General features: G+C 54.7%; 2 protein-coding genes across 3 annotated transcripts in view; both read right to left on the bottom strand.

Annotated features, from left to right (window-relative positions):
• SMARCB1 (SWI/SNF related BAF chromatin remodeling complex subunit B1) overlaps window positions 1-5,815 on the bottom strand; it is a 41,962-nt gene extending 36,147 nt beyond the window's left edge. Inside the window, exons 1-2 of one of the 2 annotated variants that reach the window (XM_007975112.3) lie at window positions 5,519-5,815; window positions 656-794 (exon numbers count right to left, since the gene is read on the bottom strand). In XM_007975112.3, coding sequence (XP_007973303.1) covers window positions 656-794; window positions 5,519-5,611 — 232 coding nt within the window. In that variant the 5' untranslated portion in view covers window positions 5,612-5,815. The remainder of the gene's footprint in view (window positions 1-655; window positions 795-5,518) is intronic. The other variant, XM_007975113.3, reaches the window with a different exon arrangement.
• A 2,416-nt stretch (window positions 5,816-8,231) lies between these two features.
• On the bottom strand, window positions 8,232-19,446 carry MMP11 (matrix metallopeptidase 11). Its single transcript, XM_007975099.3, has 8 exons — window positions 19,307-19,446; window positions 13,124-13,353; window positions 12,039-12,182; window positions 11,826-11,959; window positions 11,441-11,682; window positions 11,132-11,348; window positions 10,069-10,326; window positions 8,232-9,143 (listed from the first exon to the last, which is right to left on the bottom strand). The coding sequence occupies exons 1-8, from the start codon at window positions 19,412-19,414 to the stop codon at window positions 9,010-9,012; spliced, it is 1,467 nt and encodes a 488-aa protein (XP_007973290.1). The 5' UTR covers window positions 19,415-19,446; the 3' UTR covers window positions 8,232-9,009.
• Between the last annotated feature and the right edge of the window lie 1,087 nt (window positions 19,447-20,533).

The following is a 20,533-nucleotide window of genomic DNA, read 5'->3' as shown; positions in this document are numbered from 1 at the left end:
GGACATGCTGTGACCATACCCAAATGTCTCCATGGGAATGTCTCCTGCAGAGCCCCCAGAGTGTCTGAAGAGCACCCTTTCACCCTGCACAGAGCTGCCGTGACCCAAAGCCCACTAGTTTCACTAGTGTTGGGCAGCTCAACTAGCAAGCCCCAGGCACACACAGGCCACCAGGAGCAGGGACATGCACATGAGCTCTAGCACACTGGCTGCCAGGATGAAGTGCTATGGGATGGATGTGCTCTGGGAAGTAAGCGGTGAAAGCCCCAGAGGGGAGTGGGAGCTGGGACCACCACCCGCCACTCGGGCTGCATGGAAGATGATTATGGCGACACACCCACGGCAGATGGCAGAGCATCGCAGCATTCCTAAAACGTTTTGAGACCAACATGTCTTCACAGCACCTGCTAGTGTCCCGGCCCCGGCCCGCTCACGTACCCAATGGCCCTGCTGGAATACTTGACAGTGGACCACCAATGGCTCCCTGGAGCCACTTCCTCGCCTGGAGTGCTCACAGGGCGGCCCACCCCTGGGATGCTCCCTGCCCGACTAAGGCCAAGGCTGCAGTGAAGACACTCTGGAGTGAAAACGTTTTATCTTCATGACATAAGCGAGTGGTTTTGAAACAGGTTTACAAACCCTCGTGAAGACGCACCCTTAGTGTTAGGTTTTGTTTTTTTACCATGTGACGATGCAACTATTTTCTTCCTCTCTTCCACAGTGGCTAGTCGCCTCCAGAGTGAGGGGTATCTCTTGTACAGAGAACCTCGGAACATACGGAGGTAGTTTCCCACCTATGAGTAAAGCAAGAAGGCTCATTATGAGGGTCGCAGCACCACAGGGAAGGGGAGGGTCCTGGTGCAGACTGCATCAAGCAACAGACAAACAGGCCTCGAGGTGGCCCCCAGGCGCCAAGCTTTCCGCAGCATTAAAACACATTCTGCTGATACGAAAGGTTCACCAGCAGTGCACATCTGGCCTGCATGTGTGCATCCTGACAACAGAACCAAGTTCCGAAACGCCTGGGCAGATGCCTGAGTGGGAGGCCCCCAGAGCTTAGCAAGCAACTCATGGTGATTTTGATTTTGGACTAAGGATCTCTGGCACTTTCCAGAAATGCAAGGCCTCCTTGACCTTCTTTTATCTTAAGGACAAGACTTTGATATTTTTACGATGCAATAAACACCAAAAAGGTCTTTTAATTTTAGACAGATGCCAGATAATTTCCCCCATGGCCTGTGCTGCTTTGTTTAGTAAAAAAACCCCAACCAGGGATACCAAAGGAATTTTCCAAAAGGTTTACAAGGCAATCACCAGATTATTGGCAATCACCAGACTGCTATATAAATCATCACTGACTCAAACAATGGCTTCAGTTTGCTTGTACCAAGTACTGAGAGTGTGACTTCCTTAAGGAAAATAAATCTAGTCCTAAAGATTTTATGAGGGTACCCTATTGTCTCACTGACTTTTCAAGTATGATCGCTTCGGAGTCACATTGCAAGGGATGGCCAGTAGACTGGGTGCTAGGTGCTGGCTCCATCTGTAACCTGGGATCACTTCCCATTTTCTGGGTCTCTTTACTCATCTGCCAAATGATCAGCAACTCTGAACTTCACCCTATGAAGGACCACTTCTATTATTTTTCCCATTTTATCTACCCAACATAGTATATATTTTTAATTTCAAAATTTATTTTTAATTTTTATTATTATTTTTGAGACAGTGTCTCGCTCTGTCACCCAGGCTCAAGTGCAGTGGTGTGATCATAGCTCACTACAGCCTTGAACTTCCGGGCTCAAGCGATCCTCCTGCCTCAGCCTCCTGAGTAGCTGGGACTATAGTTGCGCGCCATTACAACCGGCGAATTTTTGTATTTTTTGTAGAGACGGGGTTTCACCATGTTGCCCAGGCTGGTCTCAAACTCCTGGGCTCAAGCAATCTGCCCACCTTGGTCTCCCAAAGTGCTGGGATTATAGGTGTGAGCCACATACCCGGCCTAATTAAAAAAAATTAAAATTAAAATTTGTAGAGACAAGAGTCTCATTATGTTGCCCAGGCTGGTCTTAAACTCCTGGGCTCAAGTGATTCTCCTGCCTTGGCCTCCCAAAGTGCTGGGATCATAGGTATGAGACCCAGGCATAGTATTAAATAAAATGTTTCTCCATTTTCAGCAGTGACTATAATCAACAACCAGGGCTACTGAACACTGTGAGAGAAGAGCAGCCACAGCAGCTCACTCACTTTCCACACAGAAGGCACAGACCCCTCTGTGTTATTTGGCTTGTGTGTCAGTATCATCCAGTATCATGGTAAATGTAGAGTTTCCATTCGGTTTTTTAAAAGAAATTGACCATACTCCCCACTATGACTATCTTGCAGGCCCTGCAGGGCTCTGAGACTCCTAGATGCCCCCCAAAGCCCCTTCAGAACTTAGGAAACTGGGCTTGCCTTCCTGGCTTTTCTCTGAACCAGCCTTCACCGTCTTGGGACCCAGGTTTCCTGAATATAAAATGAAGGTGCTGGATTGGGGATCTGTTACGGTCCTCAAAGCTTCGTGACTCTGGTTTGGTAAATACAGCTATCTGTTAATGGCAGAACAGTGACACACACTCATAGTAAATGCAGATGCCCTCCCAAGACAGCGCCACAGATGGCACATGGAGGCACTGGGGATGTTGCTCTGGCTGGCCCACCTCTCTGAATACAGTGCCTGTTTTCCACAGGGCAGTGTGCTGGAACCATCCATCCACCACTGTCACTGGAGCTACTGAATTTCAATAGACCTCTGACCTTGAACCCTTCCCTAAACTCTGAAGGTCTGCTGATTAAGTCAGGTCCAAAAAAACAAACTGCCTGTCCATCTGAGTCTCTTACAGGCTGGGTCTCAGGAAGATCATTCTGACTGGGAGGCCCAGGAGTGAAGGGGCTGAAAGACAAGCCTGTAATTAGCTTTCTAGAAACTACAGTGTGTTTTGGGGAAGATCTTGGAGACCATTTAGTCTAAGCATTCACATTATACACGTGAGAAATGTGACACCAAGGCAGAGTATGGCTGGAACCAGGCCTCCCAAGGTTCTTCCCACTTGGCCATGCCCAGCTTCTCAATTTGCTCCAACTAATAAATGAAAGCTTTCTTTTGAAGTGTCACCCACTCAGAGCCAAACTGATTACTTTTTTTTTATTATTATACTTTAAGTTCTAGGGTACATGTGCACAACGTGCAGGTTTGTTACATATGTATACTTGTGCCATGTTGGTGTGCTGCACCCATCAACTCCTCATTTACATCAGGTATAACTCCCAATGCAATCCCTCCCCTCTCCCCTCCAAATTGATTCCTTTTACACCCATTAGATCAGGTAAACAATTCGCCTAGTATTGAAATTCAACAGCCTTTTGCATTCTGCAGTTAGGCAGGTGCCTACCAGCCAATGAGAACCATTCTGAACTGTGGCAGATGGACAGGCACTGGATCCACCTCCCCAGGGAGGTGGAGTTTTGAAACTGTTCAAAACTACATCTTTGAACAGTTGTAGTTTAAGTGACAACGTGAAAATTTTATTGCATCCTGCATTTTTTGTTTTACAAAAATTGATGGAGGCCAGGCACAGTGGCTCATGCCTATAATCCCAGCAGTTTGGGAGGCCGAAGCGGCCAGATCACTTGAGCTCACAAGTTTAAGACCAGCCTGGACAATATGGTAAAACCCCATCTTTACTAAAAATACAAAAATTAGCCGGGTGTGGTGGTGTGAGCCTGTAGTCCCAGCTACTTGGGAGACTGAGGTGGGAGGAGGGCCTGAGCCTGGGAGGCAGAGGTTGCAGTGAGCCGAGATTGCACCACTACACTCCAGCCTGGGTGATAGAGTCAGACCCTGTCCGGAAAAAAAGAAAAAAAAAAAGGGTGGAAAATGCTAACACTAAAGTTCTGATGCTATTGACCTTAGTCTCAATCCATGGGACTCAGTGTGACCATCTTGAGGCTTCATTCATTCATGCTATGCTCAATTGTGAAAGAAAAAAAAACCCTAAAGTTTAAAAAGTATGAATGGGCTGAGTGTGAGTGTGGTGGCTCACACCTGTAATTCCAGTACTTTCAGAGGCTGAGGTGCAAGGATCACTTGAGCCCCGGAATTCAAGACCAGCCTGGGTAACATGGCAAAACCCCGTCTCTACAAAAAATACAAAAATTAGTCGGGCATGGTAGTGCAAACCTCTAGTCCCAGCTACTTGGGAGGCTAAGGCAAGAGGATCGCTTGAGCCCAGGAGGTCAAGGCTGCAGTGAGCTGCGATCACACGACTGCACCAAAGCCTGGATAACAAAGTGAGACCTTTTTTCAAAAATAAAAATAAAACAAAATAAAGCATGAATACAATGTTGGAATATGATACTAAAAACTGCTACAAGGAAAAGAAACTCATTGCATTTCATGACAGCTTTCATTCTCCAGGATTGGCACTTACTTCCTTACATGAGACTCCACTGCTTGACATTTGTACATCTGAACTGCATATCCATAATTTTTTAAAAAAGATAACATATACTAGCTGGGGACTGCCTTTGGAGCAAAAAAGGCTAGTTTGAGACAATCTGGAAAAACCTAATATATGGCCGGGCATGGTGGCTCATGCCTGTAATCCCAGCACTTTGGGAGACCCAGGCGGGCAGACTGCTTGAGCCCAGGAGTTGGACACCACCCTGAGCAACATAGCGAGACCCCGTCTCTATAAAAAACGAAAAACAAGAACCTAATATACTGGGAACAAACACCCATTAAAGGCCAGTTGTAGGGTTTTCCTAAAGTCAGTCATCCAGTTGATGCAACAAAATGCAGCCTCTCTAGTTAAGGGTTAAACATTTTTAGGCTCTTTCCGCTGTAACAATTCAGAATCAGTTCACAGATATGGAAAGTGTCAATTGCTTCAGAATTGCTGAAAGATCTGGCTTAGGCATGGGGCCCTTATTCACCCAAAAGCAAACATCGTCCAGTCTGTTTCTTCACTGGTAAACAAAGGTCAAAACACCTCCACTGCCCACCTTAGAGGCAACAAACACAATGGGGATGAGCCCTCACTAAGTCCGGGGTTTCCAGTCTGCCATTTCAGGTTCCCACAAGTAGCAATGGGAGGAGGGGCGCATGTGAAATTTACAACATCTAAAAAGGGTCAAAGGCAGCAGTGCGGTCCCCCAAGCATCGCAGGAGCTAACTCAATATCTCGTTGATTTGCGTCTGGCTGGAAACCAACCCAGCGCGGAACCACTGGGGACCCTCTCGGCGCCAAAATCCTGGTAGCACTACAGATCGCGCACCTCGGCGAAATGGGTAAGGAAATCCCAGGTCGATGAGGGGGCGGGGGCCATGCCCGACACGCCCACTAGGCCACGCCCTGCAGCCCCGAGCGCGCGCGCGCCCGCCCGCCCCGATGAATGGAGACGCGCGCTCTCGGCGCATGGGCCTGCCCCAGGGCTCCCGCGGGGCCGAGCCCGGGGAGGGCGAGGACGCGCCGCGGGCTACCTCGGAGCCGATCATATAGAACTCGCCGTCGTCCTCCAGCTGGAACTTCACGGGCTTCTGCCCGAAGGTCTTGCTCAGCGCCATCATCATCATTGCGGCGGCAGAGGCGGGCGGCTGGAGCCGGGCTGCGAGAGATCGGGAGGGCTGGGGCGGGGCCGGGGCGTGCCGGGCCGAGGGAAACCGAAGCCGGAAGGCAAAATGTGGACCGGGCCGGGTACTGGCGCCTCAGCCGGGCTCCTCAGCCGCCGCCGCAGCCGCAGACGACGACCAGGCCGCCCTCAGTGCGCAGGCGCTGGCGTTGACGCTGACGCGCGCGCCGCCGCTCAAACAAAAGGCCGGGCGCGCCTCCGCGGACCCCTTAAAGGAGCCACGACTAATTTCTCTTTCTCCCAGGCTGCCTCCCAAGTCGTGGTGTAGAGGACTTCTCACGGACAAAAATAGCCACTGAGGTCCTGAGTCAAGCAGTGGCTTTCCAAGTCTTACAGCCAGGACTGGAACTGGCCCAGGGGAAAAGAAATGAAGTGAGACCTGAAGGAGGAGGACCTAGTATCTGGAAGCCTGAGTGGTCTTGGCATGCTTTGGGACCCCAGGCTCGTGCCTTAGCTTCCCCACCCCTAAAACGCAGTGCAGCTGAGCAGATAGGCAGGCCCCTAGGAACAGATATCCCAGTTCCGGGCCTACGGCTGTCCCTGCGGTTGTGGAGGTGGGCAAAATGACAACAGCAGATAAGGCTTGGCAATGTTCAAAGGCCCAGGTGGTATTTGGTTTGGCTGGTGCATCAGATGAGCCAGAATTGGAAGGGAGGGACACCTTCCACCTTCTCCATTCCCCTCTTAGCTTCACACTCTGCTTAACCCAGCCCTATGGTGGGGAGCGAAACCAGGCAGCCCAGTCCTGCGGCTCTGCCTCTTGGCTCTTACAGCCTAGTGAAACTAATGAAAGTCTCAAAGCAATCATGTAACTGATTGAATAATGCAGGGAGTAAAACAGTGGCCCACTACTGATGATTTCATACGGTTCAGTCTAATGAAATTGCAGCTGTGACTGGGCTCAGTGGCTCATGCCTATAATCCCAACTCTTTAGGAGGCCAAGGCAGGGAGGATCACTTGAAGCCAGGAGTTTGAGACCAGACTGGACAAGACAGCAAGACCCTGTCTCTACAAAAATTTTAAAATAAATAAGCTGGGTGTAGCATGGTGGTGTGCACCTGTAGCCCCAGCTACTTGGGAAGTGGAGCGGGAAAGATCCCTTAAGCCCAGGAGTTCAAGGTTATAGTGAGCTGATTGCACCACTGCACTGCAGCCTGGGCAACAAAGGGAGACCCTGTCTCTCTTACAAAAAAAAAATGCAACTATGATAAATGCTATTACAAAGACACACATGGGGCTAGAAGGTAGGGCAAGGAGACACTGGAGAGTTGGGAAGGGCAGTGACTGAAGTTGCTTTGTTCAGTATCCTCACAGTGGTGGGAAACCAAAGTACAGTAATCCCTCAGTATCCATGGGAATTGGTTCCAGGACCCCCTGCAGATAATAAAGTCCACAGATGCTCAAGTCCATTATATAAAATGGTGTCATACTTGCATATAACCTACACACATTTTCCTGTATACCTTAAATCACCTCTAGATTCCTTATACTACCTAACACAATGCAAATTATATATAAATAGTTGTTATACTATATTGTTAGGGAACAACGACAAGGAAAAAAGTCCATACATGTTCAGTACGGAGGTAACCATCCTTTATTTATTTATTTATTTATTTATTTATTTACTTTTTTTTTGAGACAGAGTTTTGCTCTTGTCACTCAGGCTGGAGTGCAATGGCACTATCTCGGCTCACTGTAACTTCCACCTCCCATGTTTAAGTGATTCTCCTGCCTCAGCCTCCCAAGTAGCTGGGATTACAGGCTCCTGCCACCACACCCGGCTAATTTGTGTATTTTTAGTAGAATGGAGTTTCACCATGTTGGCCAGACTGGTCTTGAACTCCTGACCTCAGGTGATCCACCCACCTCGGCCTCCCAAAGAACTGGGATTACAGGCATGAGCCACTGCGCCCAGCCGTATCCTTTTCTTATTTTTTATTTTTTTGAGATGGAGTCTCACTCTGTCACCCAGGCTGGAGTGCAGTGGCGCAATCTCGGCTCACTGCAAGCTCCACCTTCCGGGTTCACGCCATTCTCCTGTCTCAGCCTCCCAAGTAGCTGGGACTACAGGTGCACACCACCATGCCCACCTAATTTTTTGTATTTTTAGTAGAGACGGAGTTTCATCGTGTTAGCCAGGATGGTCTCGATCTCCTGACCTTGTGATCCACCCGCCTCGGCCTCCCAAAATGCTAGGATTACAGGTGTGAGCCACCACGCCCGGCCTTGCATCCTCTTTTTAAACATTTTTTTTTCTACCTGAGGTTAGTTAAGCCTATGGATGCAGAAACCACAGCTATGTATGGAAGGCTGGACTGTGGCATGAGCAGATAAAATGACCACCACCCTGGAGGATGAACAGAGGGGACAAGTAGGAAAGTGGGGAGCCAGTTAAGAAGTCACTATAACAAAATGTGATGTAGAAATGGAGCAGAAGGAGCCCTGAGCACTGTGCCCAGCCCCAAGGTTGGCGGACTTCGACCCTGGCTCCCAGGACAGGGCTGAACAGCAGCCAGGCCTCCCCATCTTAGCTGAACATTCACAAAAAGAGACCAAGCAGGCAGGTAGAAAACAACTGTGTTTAATGACAATCCTCAGTTTTAAAAAAAAAGAAAGAAGAAGAAACTTTATACACACTGTACACACATTTACAATGGCTTTGGAGGATAGCAGTGCTGCAAAAAGGGCTTCAGGAGGATCCGGCCTGGGAAAGGATTGAGGTATGTTGCAGCCTCCAGGGCCCAGGGTCTCCTGCGTGAAGAATCCCCCTCCCCAGTTGACTGTGAACTTTTTGGCCTGGATTCTGCAGAACAGATTTCCAGGATTGTCAGCCAGAAGGCAGACAGATGCAGGCACCTACCAAGACCTGACCTCAGGAAGTAGTCCTGCCCTACAGCCCAGTTGCTCAGCCAGGGCTGAAGGCCACGGGGCCCCAGCACCCTTGCTTCAGTGCCAGCCCCTGGAAGGAACCTCACAACAGGGATAGAGCAAGGACACTTCAGTTCCCCCAGCCCTGCCATGGTGCTACCCTGAGAGACAGGGATGGAGACAGGGCAGCCAGGTTTGCCAGGACCTGCATAGCTGGCCCAAGACTGCCCTTCCTCTTAAGTCATGCCAAAGCCTCCCTACCCAGTCTAAGACAGTTGCTGGCAGGTGACCACGACCTGCGTGGCCCTCCCTGCAGTTGTCATGGTGGTTGTACCCCACCCCATCCCCCTGAGGAGACATGGGCTCAGTCCCATGCCTGGTGCCCACAGCCACAAAGATGACCATGGGTCTCTAGCCTGATATTCGTGGCCTGGCAGGGGTCAGCACCCCTGAGGGCATCCAAGCCATGGTCAGAGGAAAGTGTTGGCAGGCTCGGCACAGCCGAAGAAGTCGGGACCCACGAGACGGGGGAAGCCTTCCAGAGCCTTCACCTTCACAGGGTCAAACTTCCAGTAGAGGCGGCCGCGCAGGAAGTAGGCATAACCTGAGAAGAGAAGGTGGTCAAGCCTAGGCGAGTGGACACTGGGCCCTACTCCTGCCTGTCAGGCTGTACCCAGGGATGGGCACTAAGGGAGGGCTGGGTGAGCAGCCCTTGGCCACTGCTGAGTTCCTCGAGTCCTGCAGGATCCAGGGCCAGCCTTTTGGAACCTCTCTTCCCTCTAGGGAGCTCTTCTGCCTGCCGCGGAATCTGGGCTAGGCTAATACCCAGCCTGACAGGTACCCAGGGCCTCAGAGGCCTGAGTCCCACCTCTCAGGAAAGCAAGTCCTGTTGCCCCTACCACCCTCCACATCACTCTCTCCTGCACCCATTAACCAGGCTGTTGATGGGCATCCTGGAGTCCTGGAGCTGGAGGCTATCCTAGGATAGCTGTCCCAGTGGGTCCTGATGTGGGAGAAAGAACACAGAAGAGGAGCCCAGCAGGGGAGGGAGCACTGGACTGGCTCTAGCCCTCTGTGGTTGTGGGAGGCTGGGTGGGTCAGTGGTTAGGAGCAGGGACCATCAGGGTAGAAGCTGAGGTTAGGGGCCTCATTGCCTGAGCCTCTGTTTGCTCCTCTGGAAACTGGGTTCACAACAGGTGTTACATCAGGGGGCTGTTCTGAGAACTGGATGAGACCAGTAAGGAGGTTAGAGCATTGTTGGCCCTCAGTGTATGGCACTTTATTGTTCTACTGGCTGTGGCTGAGGAACCAGGGTAAGACCTTGCACTTCTCTGACCCTCAGTCTGCTCATCTGTAACATAGAATGCAGCACTAGCTGGCCACCGAAAGGAGGGCAGATGGCGCTGGGCAAAGGTCCTGTGATGAAGAGCCAGGCTTCCTGCTGCAGGCATGTAGGAGCCCAGCCACCACCAGGTGGGAGATGCGGCTGCTGTGCCCACCTCCTACCAGCTACCCCACCCCCAACGCACCATCAGCATCCTGGAAGGCAGCGTCGATCTCAGAGGGCACCCCTCGCCAGTCAGTGGCCCTGCGGGGCACAGGACTGTCTACACGCCGGGTGCTGGGGTGGAAACGCCAGTAGTCCCTGCCTCGGAAGAAGTAGATCTTGTTCTTCTCAGGACCCCAGACCAAGGCGGCATGGACCGGGAACCTCACCAGGCCCAGCTCAGTGAGGGGTGCGGGGCCCAGGACTGGCTTTTCACCGTCATACACCCAGTACTGAGCACCTGCCGGAGAGGGAAGAGGCTGCAAGGACCTGCCCAGCCACCACTGCCATGCCCAGCCACTGTGGACCTGCTTGACTCCCACCACAGACTCTCCCAGCCACAGTTTCCTCATTAGTAAAACATGCAGGCCAATAATGCCTGCTCAGCACCCCACCCGCAGAGGGAAGTGGGAGGCCTGGGATAAGCTGGGGCAGTGAATGCTCTGTAAACTAGCGCATGGGCGAGGTTACTCTCATCAGTGGAGGGCTGTCTGGGCGCCTGCTCCTTCCACTGGCATTTGGCCATGACAAATGCCTGCTGACCACTCCCTGGGCCCCTGCAGGGTGGGCTGCCCTGGAACCCACGCAGGTTTCCCATGCTGTGCCTTCATTTGTGAGGTCCCTGGCATCTGCAACGCTCCAGGCTCTCATCTCTGCCAGTTGAAGATGGAAATCCCAGCTCTAGGATGACAGACCTGGATCAATTCCCTGCCCTGCCTCTTCCCAACTACACTCTTGGTGAGTCACTTCACTGCCTGGGAGCCCCAGAGGCCGCATCTCTAGAACCCTGCCCCATGGGGTGGCTATGAGAGTTGAATGCCCCACCGTGCAATCCCTTCCATGCTGCTCCTATCTCAAGAGCCATCTCCGGGAGCCTCCTACCTGTGCCTGAGGAGCAAACCACACTCTCTTCCTTGGCCCCCAGGCTTTGGGGCACCTCTCCCTGTCCACTGTGTCCCTGAGGATCCGTCTGTCTGTTCCTGCCTTTGACCATAACATTCCTGGCTCTGGGAAGTCTCTTGGGCAGATCCCCAACCCCCACTCACCTTGGAAGAACCAAATGTGGCCCCGGGCATCCTCAAAGGCAGCATCCACAGGGCTGGGCAGTCCCTGCCAGTGGCGAGAGGCCAGTGCTGGGTAGCCGGGTTGCAGCTGGCCCCCACGCAAGCGCCACACAAAGCCCGCTTTGAAGAAAAAGAGCTCGCCTCGGATGGTGGAGACCGCATCAAAGGAGGCCTCGCAGGCATCTGGTGGGGCATCCGGCTGTGGGGGGAGAGAGGGACACATGCCGAGGGCATATGCTGCAGCCACAGCAGCCAGCAGAGGAGCAGGGGGACTGGCGGGCAGGGCCTCACCTCCAGCGGTGCAATCTCATTGGTGTCTATCCCAGCCTGGGGGCCCAGGGCTGGGGTCCTGGAGGTAACAGTGGGCCAGTGCTGGCCATATAGGTGTTGAATGCCCCTACGGTCATCTGGGCTGAGACTCAGCGGGTAGCGGAAGGTGTAGAAGGCAGACATCAGGGCCTTGGCGGCTGTTGTGTGCTGCAGCCCCAGTACGTGGCCAAATTCATGGGCTGCCACCTGCAGCAGGTCTGTGCCTAGAAAAGGGAGGTGGCTCAGCAACCCCCGAACCTCCTGCCCAGGACATCCAGCTCCAGACCCCAGCTCAGTGACCTTGGCGAGTCCCCATTCTTTATGATCTTCAGTTGCCCCATCTGGAAAATGGGTCCCCAGCCCATACCCTGGTCATCCCCGACAGTCCAGGTCTCATCATAGTCGAAGTGGACATCCCCTTCTCGGTGAGTCTTAGGGAAGAAGGCATGGGCCAGGATGCCCCCAGGCCCATCAAACGGCAGGTCGTCCCCATGCCAGTACCTACAGATGGGTGGGGGTGGGGTCAGTGGCTGCTGGCAGGTGAGGCTGTTCCCGGAGGGGTCCCAGGCCACCCATTCACCTGGCGAAGTCGATCATGATGTCAGCATGGCCCTCGTGCACCTCAGTGAAGGTGAGTGGCGTCACATCACTCCATACCTTTAAGGCCTCTGCCATCGTCTGCCGCACCTGCTCCTGCACCAGCTGCCATGGGAACCGAAGGATCCTGGAGGGAGATGGAGGGGCCTGGGCCTCAGGGAAGGGACAGCCCCTGATGGCTGCGGCACCAGGAGTTGCCCCTGGATGCTTGGTGGGTGTGTGAACACTGAGGACACAGGCAAGGTGTGCTCTGGGCCTCAGCTTCAGCGCACTGGTCTCCCTGGCCACACAGGCACATGTGTATGTGGTTTGCTCATACTTAGGCAAACACAAGTGTCTGCATTCAGTGGAAAGAACCAGGACCAGAGGTCCCGAGACCCCCCATCCTAGCTGACAGTGCCACTCACTGTGGGGAGACCTTGGTTCCTTGAGCCCCCATTGGTTCCCAGACCCCCCACTTAGGAAATTCTGAAGACCCCAGTCTCAGCTCCAATGCTGTGTGACACCAGCCCATTCTTTATTCTCAGGCTGGGTCCCCACCCGCAGCATGTGTGTGTCCCAGCTTCCCTATCACCTGCCCAGGGTCCTCCCAGGTCACCCAGTGAGATGCCCACTACTGCCTCTCCCTGCTTACCACTGTCTCCACCTGCTCAAAGCCCAAGTTGTGATGGTAGAGTTGGACAATGACATGGCTGACACCCACCTCAGACTGAGGATGGGGCTATGTCTGCCTCATTCACCATGGAGTCCCAGAGCCTGGTCCTCACAGGTCTCTAGTAAAGGCTGCCTGAGTGACTGAACACCTGTCCGCAGGCATGTGCTGGGACTCTGCATGATGACAGAGGCACTGCCCCTCTGCTGAGGGAGGGTCTCCATATGTGTGTGTGTCTAAGTCGGGGTTTCAGGGTGTTTGCCTATAGATGGCCCCCATGGGGTTCAGCGGGCACACAGGGCTGTTAGACACAAAGATCTACCCCTGGCCTGCGTCTCAAGCCGCAGCTGTGAGGGAGGCTGGCTTACCCACGGACACACAGGTGGCTTTCTAGTGTCCTGCTCCCAGGCCCCTACCTGTAGGTGAGATCCGTCTTCTCCCAGCGCCCGCCAGACAGCACGAACCTCTTCTGTCGGTTGCGGGCACTCAGCCCATCAGGTGGGTCAGGCACGCCACAGCGGGGAGGCCTAAGGCCACTGGCAGGCCGGGGGGCCTCCTGCGTGGCAGGGGCAGGCGCCAGGCTACTGAGCAGGGCTGCATGCCAGGGCTGTGGCCCCCTCCTCTCGGCATGGCGGTGGTGGGTGTCCTAGGCAGGAGAGATGACACGAGGGTCTGGTCAGGCCTAAGGTCTACATGGCCCACAGTTAGAGGCATGGCCCATCAGCAAACCCACATGCAACCCCAGCCCACTGTGTGGCAGGGCAAATGGGAGGAAAAGGGCACCAGCACGTGGCCAGGCCCTTTGGCATCGGCCTGGCTCTCTGGTTTCCTGACACCTTGTTCCAAGGCATCAAGCTTTCCCCCACAGCGTGGAGGGCCCTGGGCTGCCTGTCACCCACTCCAGCTACTTAGGCCAATGAGGTCTGGGGGTGGGGGCACACTGGGACTGGCTATGAGCCATACACTCCAGGAATGGACCCCAAAAATCTTCCTCCAAGGGAACACCAGGCAACCTCCGCCTGCTCCCCACAGAAATTCACTTCCACCTCCCTTTCTTCCTGTGTCCACTAAGTTCAGACACACCTGGGTCACCCCCCATGCTGTCCCTGTAGTGTGAGCAGGCTCTGCCCTCTCTCCTGCCCAGGATTTCCCCCACCTCCTCCCCAGTGTGGAGCGGCTGTAGCCCTGTAGTGTGGCCTCAGTCAGTGTAATCTGACTGCTGGGGGTGATACTGATTTGTGGACTGGACAAGGTGAGGTATGTACAGCACCTAGCACAGGCCCAGCACCTGGGAGGGCACCTGGCCACTGAGGCCTGGCTTCTAGCAGAGGCAGTTTTGGTCACACCCCACCAGGGCTAGGAGTAAGGTGGGAGCTGATCTGTGATCTGCCTGCCTTCTTCAAGCAAGGAGGGTGGGGACAGTTAATTACCAGGTGCCCAGCCCCACTCGCCAAAGCCCCAGGACCACAGATGGCGATTCAGACCTGAGCTACATCCTGCTACCCGTCTATAAGTCTCCAGGGCAGACATTACAGTTCTTGTGCATGAGAAAAACAGAAGCTCAGAGAGGTTGGAGACCATGCAAAGTCACCCAGCAAGGGCATGGCAAGGCCAGGCCAGGACCCTGGCAGCCCAGGGCTAAGGCGAAGGCCTGGTTCTGGATACCGCACAGAAGCCTAGTCTCCTTCCTGCACTGAGGGAGAGGGATGGACCTGTGCTGTTTGCTGAGAGACTCAGCACCTGTCTGGTCCCGGCAACTGCAGCCTCCTCACAGCCATATTTGGGGCAGGAGCTCAGCCACTCAGGCCCCACCTCACCCTCAGCCTTTGGCAGCTCTCCCAGGCTCCAGACACCCCAGGGATCTGATCAGCGTCCCAACGCTCCCTGCTCCTGATCCCAGAGCTGAGGAGTCAAGAACACCCCACCATGAAGGGGAGCCTTCTGAACACAGAGGCTATGGAACTACTAACGGTGTGAGGCTCTGCAGCAGCTTCCTCCCGTTTCCGAGCTTGCTTATTGCATGGTTACCTGGCACAGCGCAGCCTCACTGGGTTGTGGGTTCTGGCCGATTCTGGGCTTATTGGTTTTTTGTTGTTTTCTTGAGACGGAGTCTCGTCCTATTGCTCAGGCTGGAGTGCAGTGGCTGGCACGATCTCGGCTCACTACAACCTCCACCTCCCAGGTTCAAGCAGTTCTCTGCCTCAGCCTTCCGAGTAGCTGGGATTACAGGTGACCACCACTATGCCTGGCTTATTTTTTTTTTTCTTTGAGACAGAGTCTCGCTCTGTTGCCCAGGCTGGAGTGCAGTGGCGCAATCTTGGCTCACCACAAGCTCTGTCTCCCGGGTTCACACCATTCTCCTGCCTCAGCCTCCCGAGTAGCTGGGACTACAGGCACATGCTGCCACGCCCAGCTAATTTTTTAATATTTTTAGTAGAGACGGGGTTTCACCTTGTTAGCCAGGATGGTCTCGATCTCCTGACCTCGTGATCCACCCGCCTCGGCCTCCCAAAGTGCTGGGAATACAGGCGTGAGCCACTGTGCCCACCCTCACACCTGGCTAATTTTTGTATTTTTAATAAAGTTTCACCATCTTGGCCAGGCTGGTCTTGAACTCCTGACCTCATGATCCACCCTCCTCGGCCTCCCAAAGTACTGGGATTGCAGGCGTGAGCCACCGCACCCAGCCTGGGCTTATTGTTAATAAGTATTTATCACTGGTTGCAGGTTAGGATCTTGGCAACAGCTCCAAAGACTTGCTCTTAGCCCTGATGGAACCTCTCACCAACTCCACCATCATCACCCTCATTTCCAAGATGAGGAAATGCGCTCCAGAGGAGTTAAGCCGCTTGCTCAGATAACAGCTGGCAGGCAGCGGACTGTCTGTGCTCACAGCCCACCCAGCTCCCTGCTACCTCTGCTCTGCAGGGGTTGAGTCACCCTTCCCCTGAAGGAGGGACCCCGGCTGGCCTCACCTTGGTGACAGAAGAGAAGGAACTCAAATTATTCAGCGCCTGCTATTTCCCGGGCATTTTGCAGGCAGGTTCGTTGGGCTTCCAATACCCACCAGGAAGGTGGAGATGCTACATGTCCAAGTTCTCCCATGGAGGATGTGGGCTGCCAGAGGGGCCTGCCTCCTCCTCCTGGCCACACTGCCTGCTTGACCTACAGGAGAAACAGATTCTTTTCCTCAGCCTGGCAGTGGTATGAAGACCCTCGCTGGAAAGGGCAGAGCTGTGCTGTCCCCTGGGAGCTCCAAACAATCCAGAGCCTAGCCTGCCAGCTCTATCTATGCCCATGGCCAGAAATCTCTTCCTCTGCCCTCCAGTGAATCCTGGTGCAGACAGCCATGGAGGGAGCGCCATGGGCATGCCCCACCCCTTCCACTGTCCTTTCCTGTCCTTCTCTCATGAGGCACCCAGTCAGTCCATGCCCAAACCCCTGGATCATGACAATCTTAGTGTAGCAAAAAGAGCCAGCCGTTGAGGTTCAGAAGGCCTAGTTCTATGACATGGAGACTCTAGACAAGTCATCTTCCTCTCTTAGCCTTAATTTTTCTATCTGTCAGATGGGGACGGTGCCACAGCAAAGGGCTACATGACATCCTTCTGTAATGCCTGCTGTAGCCTCTGGCACAGAGAAGCACCTCTTACCTGGCCCCGTTCCTTGTCCCTGTAGGCCCTCCCCTCCCTTGGGAATCTGCCCTTGCCAGTCCCTACAGCTCCCATCACCCACCTCCCCTCTAGCTTCCCAACCAAATCTCCAGGCTTCAAATGGTAAAACAGAAGCCACAGCTAGAAGGCAACTTTCAGGCCTAGAAAAGAGAAGCACCTTGTGTGGGGTCTTCCGGCGTATCGAGGTCTCTTCTCCCTGTCCATGTCTTGTTCATTAAATTCTTAGAAAGTGAGTGAGCAGGAGATGCTAGAAATGAGGCCTCCAGCTAGTGAGGTTGTTTTTAGAGCCCATGATTTTTTTAGAGCCCATGAGCTCTTGGCCTCAGTTTCCCCATGGCTGGGATAGGGCACACACTGTCTGCCTCACTGTCCTCCCACACTTCATCTTTCCGAGTCCTTTCTGGCCTGGGGCCAGATGCCCTAACTACAAGGCATGGCATCAAGCAGCTTGCTACTTGCGAGACAGGTGGGCTTGGCCTTCCCAGGACTCTTGGGATTCAGTGAGGTGAGGTGATAGACACAGGCCACCCCTGGCCTCATCTACACCCCTGGGGAATTTGAGGAACAAACAGCTCCCCCATTTCCCAGAGGATGAGACAGAGCCCAGAGAGGTTAAGGACTTTGCCTGGGATCACACAGCAAGTCATGCAAGAGCTGGGCCTAGACCTGGGGCTCAAGCCTCCCACATCCAGGGCTTCCCCCTGTCTCTCCAGCTCTTGGCTTTTCTCCAAAACTTACTTTCCCAAGAAGCATTCCTGCTTCCAGTGCATTCCCTCTGTCTTGGCCAGTAACCTCCCTTGGCCTGCCCTGTGGTGGGTTCTTAGCTCACTTAGCCCCGCCCTCCTCTGGCAGGCACCAAACCTTGGCCTCAGACACATTCAAGGAATTTCTCAGCTGATCTAGTGTCCTGGCAGAGCTTAGAGACTCAGAGTCACCCCCAGCCCGGAGTCAACTTGCAATCCAGAAAATGGGAGGCACCAGATAGAGGGGAGATAAGGGAGGACCCCAGGGTGCCAGGAAACCACTGCGGAAGATCGGGCTCATTGTGCCCCTTTCTGGGCCTCAGTTTGCAGTCGGTCTAGTGGGTATAATTAATTATAGCTATGCCTTCTGATGTCAGTGGGAGGCGAGCCTTCGATGAAGGCACTTGTTAGGCTATGGAGGAAGACGGGAGCATCACCATGCAGGTATCATCATGACCCTCTGAGGCTCAGAGAGGTCAAGCAACCTGCCCAACCCGCACAGCCAGTTGGCAAGCAGGGATATCTTCTCCCTCAAACCTTCACCTAATTTTCCTGTTCTCACCCCTCTGCTGCTGGCTCTAGGAAGGACGGTAGCTTCATCCCGTTCGGACTGCAGGGCTTCCATCAACCCTGAAAACTGGGAACTGGGCTGGATAAATATTTACAGAGTTCTCCCAGCCCTGCTGAAGGCAGCCTAGAGATAAACACATCACAGGTGACCCCAAATGCTCCCTGCGTGTTTGCAGAATGACAGACCACAGTTCAGCTCAGACCCCACCCCAAGCTGGCCCCCAGCTCCAGCATTGACCATGCACAAGTGTCAAAGTGGCAGTTACAGGTGACAGTGTTTCTAGTGAGCCTGGCATCACCTCATTGCTCAGCAGTGGGCACAGCAGTAGGCACCGTTGCCCCCTCCCACCCCCCACCCCCACTAGAGATAGAGTAGGTAAGATTCTGAGGCATGGCAGGATTCACCCAGGGTCGCATGGTTCAAACCCAGATCTCTCCAGTTTCCAGACCTGTGGGTTCAATGGCTACCCACAGTGATTCCTGACTCTGTCCCAAGTCCTAGGGACCAAGAGGGGCTGGGAAGGAGGCAAGACTCCAGACTGAGATGCCCCCTGTGCGCTCTACCCCACCCATCCCATCCCTTTCTGCTCCCATAGCCAGCACAGGACAAGGCTGCCCAGGGCAGAGCCAGAGTCGCTGGACAGAGGTTCCTAGCCTGGCCAGGACTCCCTCCTCACCAAGCCAGTCCTGAGACTCCTGCCTGTCACCCTCTCCTGCTCCCTTCCCTGCCTGAGCTGTCTGGATGCCTCCGCTGTGGAGTGGAGTGGCCCAGGGACCCAAGGAGCTGTGGACCCACAGTGGCCCAGGCTCTGGCCCCAGGCCGTGTGACTGGTGCCTGGAAGTGCCCCAGGGAAGGGTCAGTTTTTGGGACACATGCAAGCTGTCACACACACTTCCATGACAGTCCCTCCTCTCCTCACTCTGCCGTCCTCTCTTACCTGGGCTTTCTTCTCCTTTCCTGAGCACATAAATTCTCCCTTTCCTTTCTCTCCCTGCTTCTTTCTGACAGCCACCTCTCAGTCACACACACTGCACTCATACTATTTCATACTCATGTTCTCCTGGCTCTAAGCCTCCCGAAGCTGCTGCCGGCAGGTGCCCGCGAGGGACATCTCCAGGTTCAGACCCCATTTCCCGCAGCACAGCGCTGCCCTCCCCAGCTCTCCCTTTATCCTCATCGCACCGCACACCTGGAGGTGTACTAACTGCGGCCACACACCTGCAGGCTGACACCTGCCTGGGATCTGCTCGGCTTTGTCCCTGCGATGAATAGGGGGCCCTGTAACCACTCCCTCTGCTACTTCCTTCAACGCACACTCCAGCACCCGCTGCTGGAGCGCGAGAGGCAGGTCCCCACGCTGGGAGCAAGCCTGAGTCCAGCGTGGAGTCCCGTCCCACCAGCACGAGCGATGCCGGCGCCGGCTCCCCTTCACGCCCGCAGGGACTGGAAGCTCGCTGTCTATCACGCCTAGAGGGAACCAGAAACCGTTTCGGGTACCAGGCGCAGGAGGCCACCCGGGGCGCCCCCTTGGGTCCGGATCTGCCGCTGGGCCCAGCCCGCGTGCCCGGCGCCCCTTCGGCGAGGAGCGCCCGGCGAGTGGCGGGCACTCACCGGCGGCAGAGCCCGGGCCAGCAGCGGCGGCGGCTGGAGCAGCAGCAGCAGCATCGGGAGCAGGAGGGCGCGCGGGGCCGCGCTGCGGAGCCAAGCGGCCGGAGCCATCCGCCCCGGGGCTGCTGGGCTTGCTGGGCCGCGCCGGGCCGCCGCCCCTTATAGCTTCCGCCCCACCCCCGGCCCGCCCCGGCCCCGCCCCCCGCCGCCTTTTGTTCTGAACTCTCCTAGCCGCCGCGGCCCGGGTGGGGGAGGTGAACGGGGAGGGGACGGCCCAGCGGGGTCGAGGGTCGGAGACAGGGTCCTTCCTCGGGGCTGGCCAAGTCCCTGTCTGGTGCTGGGTGACCCTGGCCAGCCCGTGCCGCTCTGGGCCTCAGTTTCTCCGCTGGGTGGTGGCCGTCCAAAGTCTTAGACTTGGCTAGAGTCTGAGAGGAGTCGGGTTTCGTGGGTCCCATCCGTACCCCCACCTTTGGAAGGCGCATCCCACTGGGTCTCCTTGGTGGCCTGACCTCTGACCTCTGTTAGCTTGTGACAGGTGGTCCTACCCACAAGCAAGTTCCCCCACCCCTCAGAGCCTCAACGGATCCTTCTAGAAGATGACACAATAGCCCCTCTGAGGAAAGGGATATTATTTTATTTATTATTATTATTATTTTCTTTTGAGACACAGTGTTTCTCTCTCTCCCAGGCAGGAGTGCAGGGACTTGATCTCCACTCACTGCAACCTCCGCCTCCCAGGTTCAAACGATTCTCCTGCCTCAGCCTCCCAAGTAACTGGGACCACAGACGTGTGCCACCGTGCTTGGCTAATTTTCGTATTTTTAGTAGAGATGGGGTTTCTCCATGTTTGCCAGGCTGGTCTCGAACTCCTGACCTCAAGTGATCTGCCCGCCTTGGCCTCCCAAAGTGCTTGGGATTACATGAGTGAGCCATTGCACCTGCTCAGGAATGGGATATTAAAATGTGTCCCAGGGGAAAGTGAGGCAAATGGCAGGGACTGGCCAGTCCTTCAGCTTGGGATAGACCAAAGCTTACAGATAGGGAAACTGAGGCTCCAAGAGGGAGGGGCCAGGCTTTTCCATACCAGCAGACAAGTGGAGGGGTCAGGAGGTCCTCTAGCTGTTTAGCTGGGGGGAGGGTGCTGTCAGAAGGATGCGGGAGGTATATGAGTGGAGTACTGGGCCCCCAGGGTGTCCCCTGGTCAGGGCCCAACAAGCCCCTGGGGACTCC

Source organism: Chlorocebus sabaeus, chromosome 19 (genome assembly GCF_047675955.1).
Source record: "Chlorocebus sabaeus isolate Y175 chromosome 19, mChlSab1.0.hap1, whole genome shotgun sequence".
NCBI lineage: Eukaryota > Metazoa > Chordata > Mammalia > Primates > Cercopithecidae > Chlorocebus > Chlorocebus sabaeus.
Note: the sequence above shows the minus strand (reverse complement) of the source record. Positions and strands in the feature narration are given on the sequence as shown.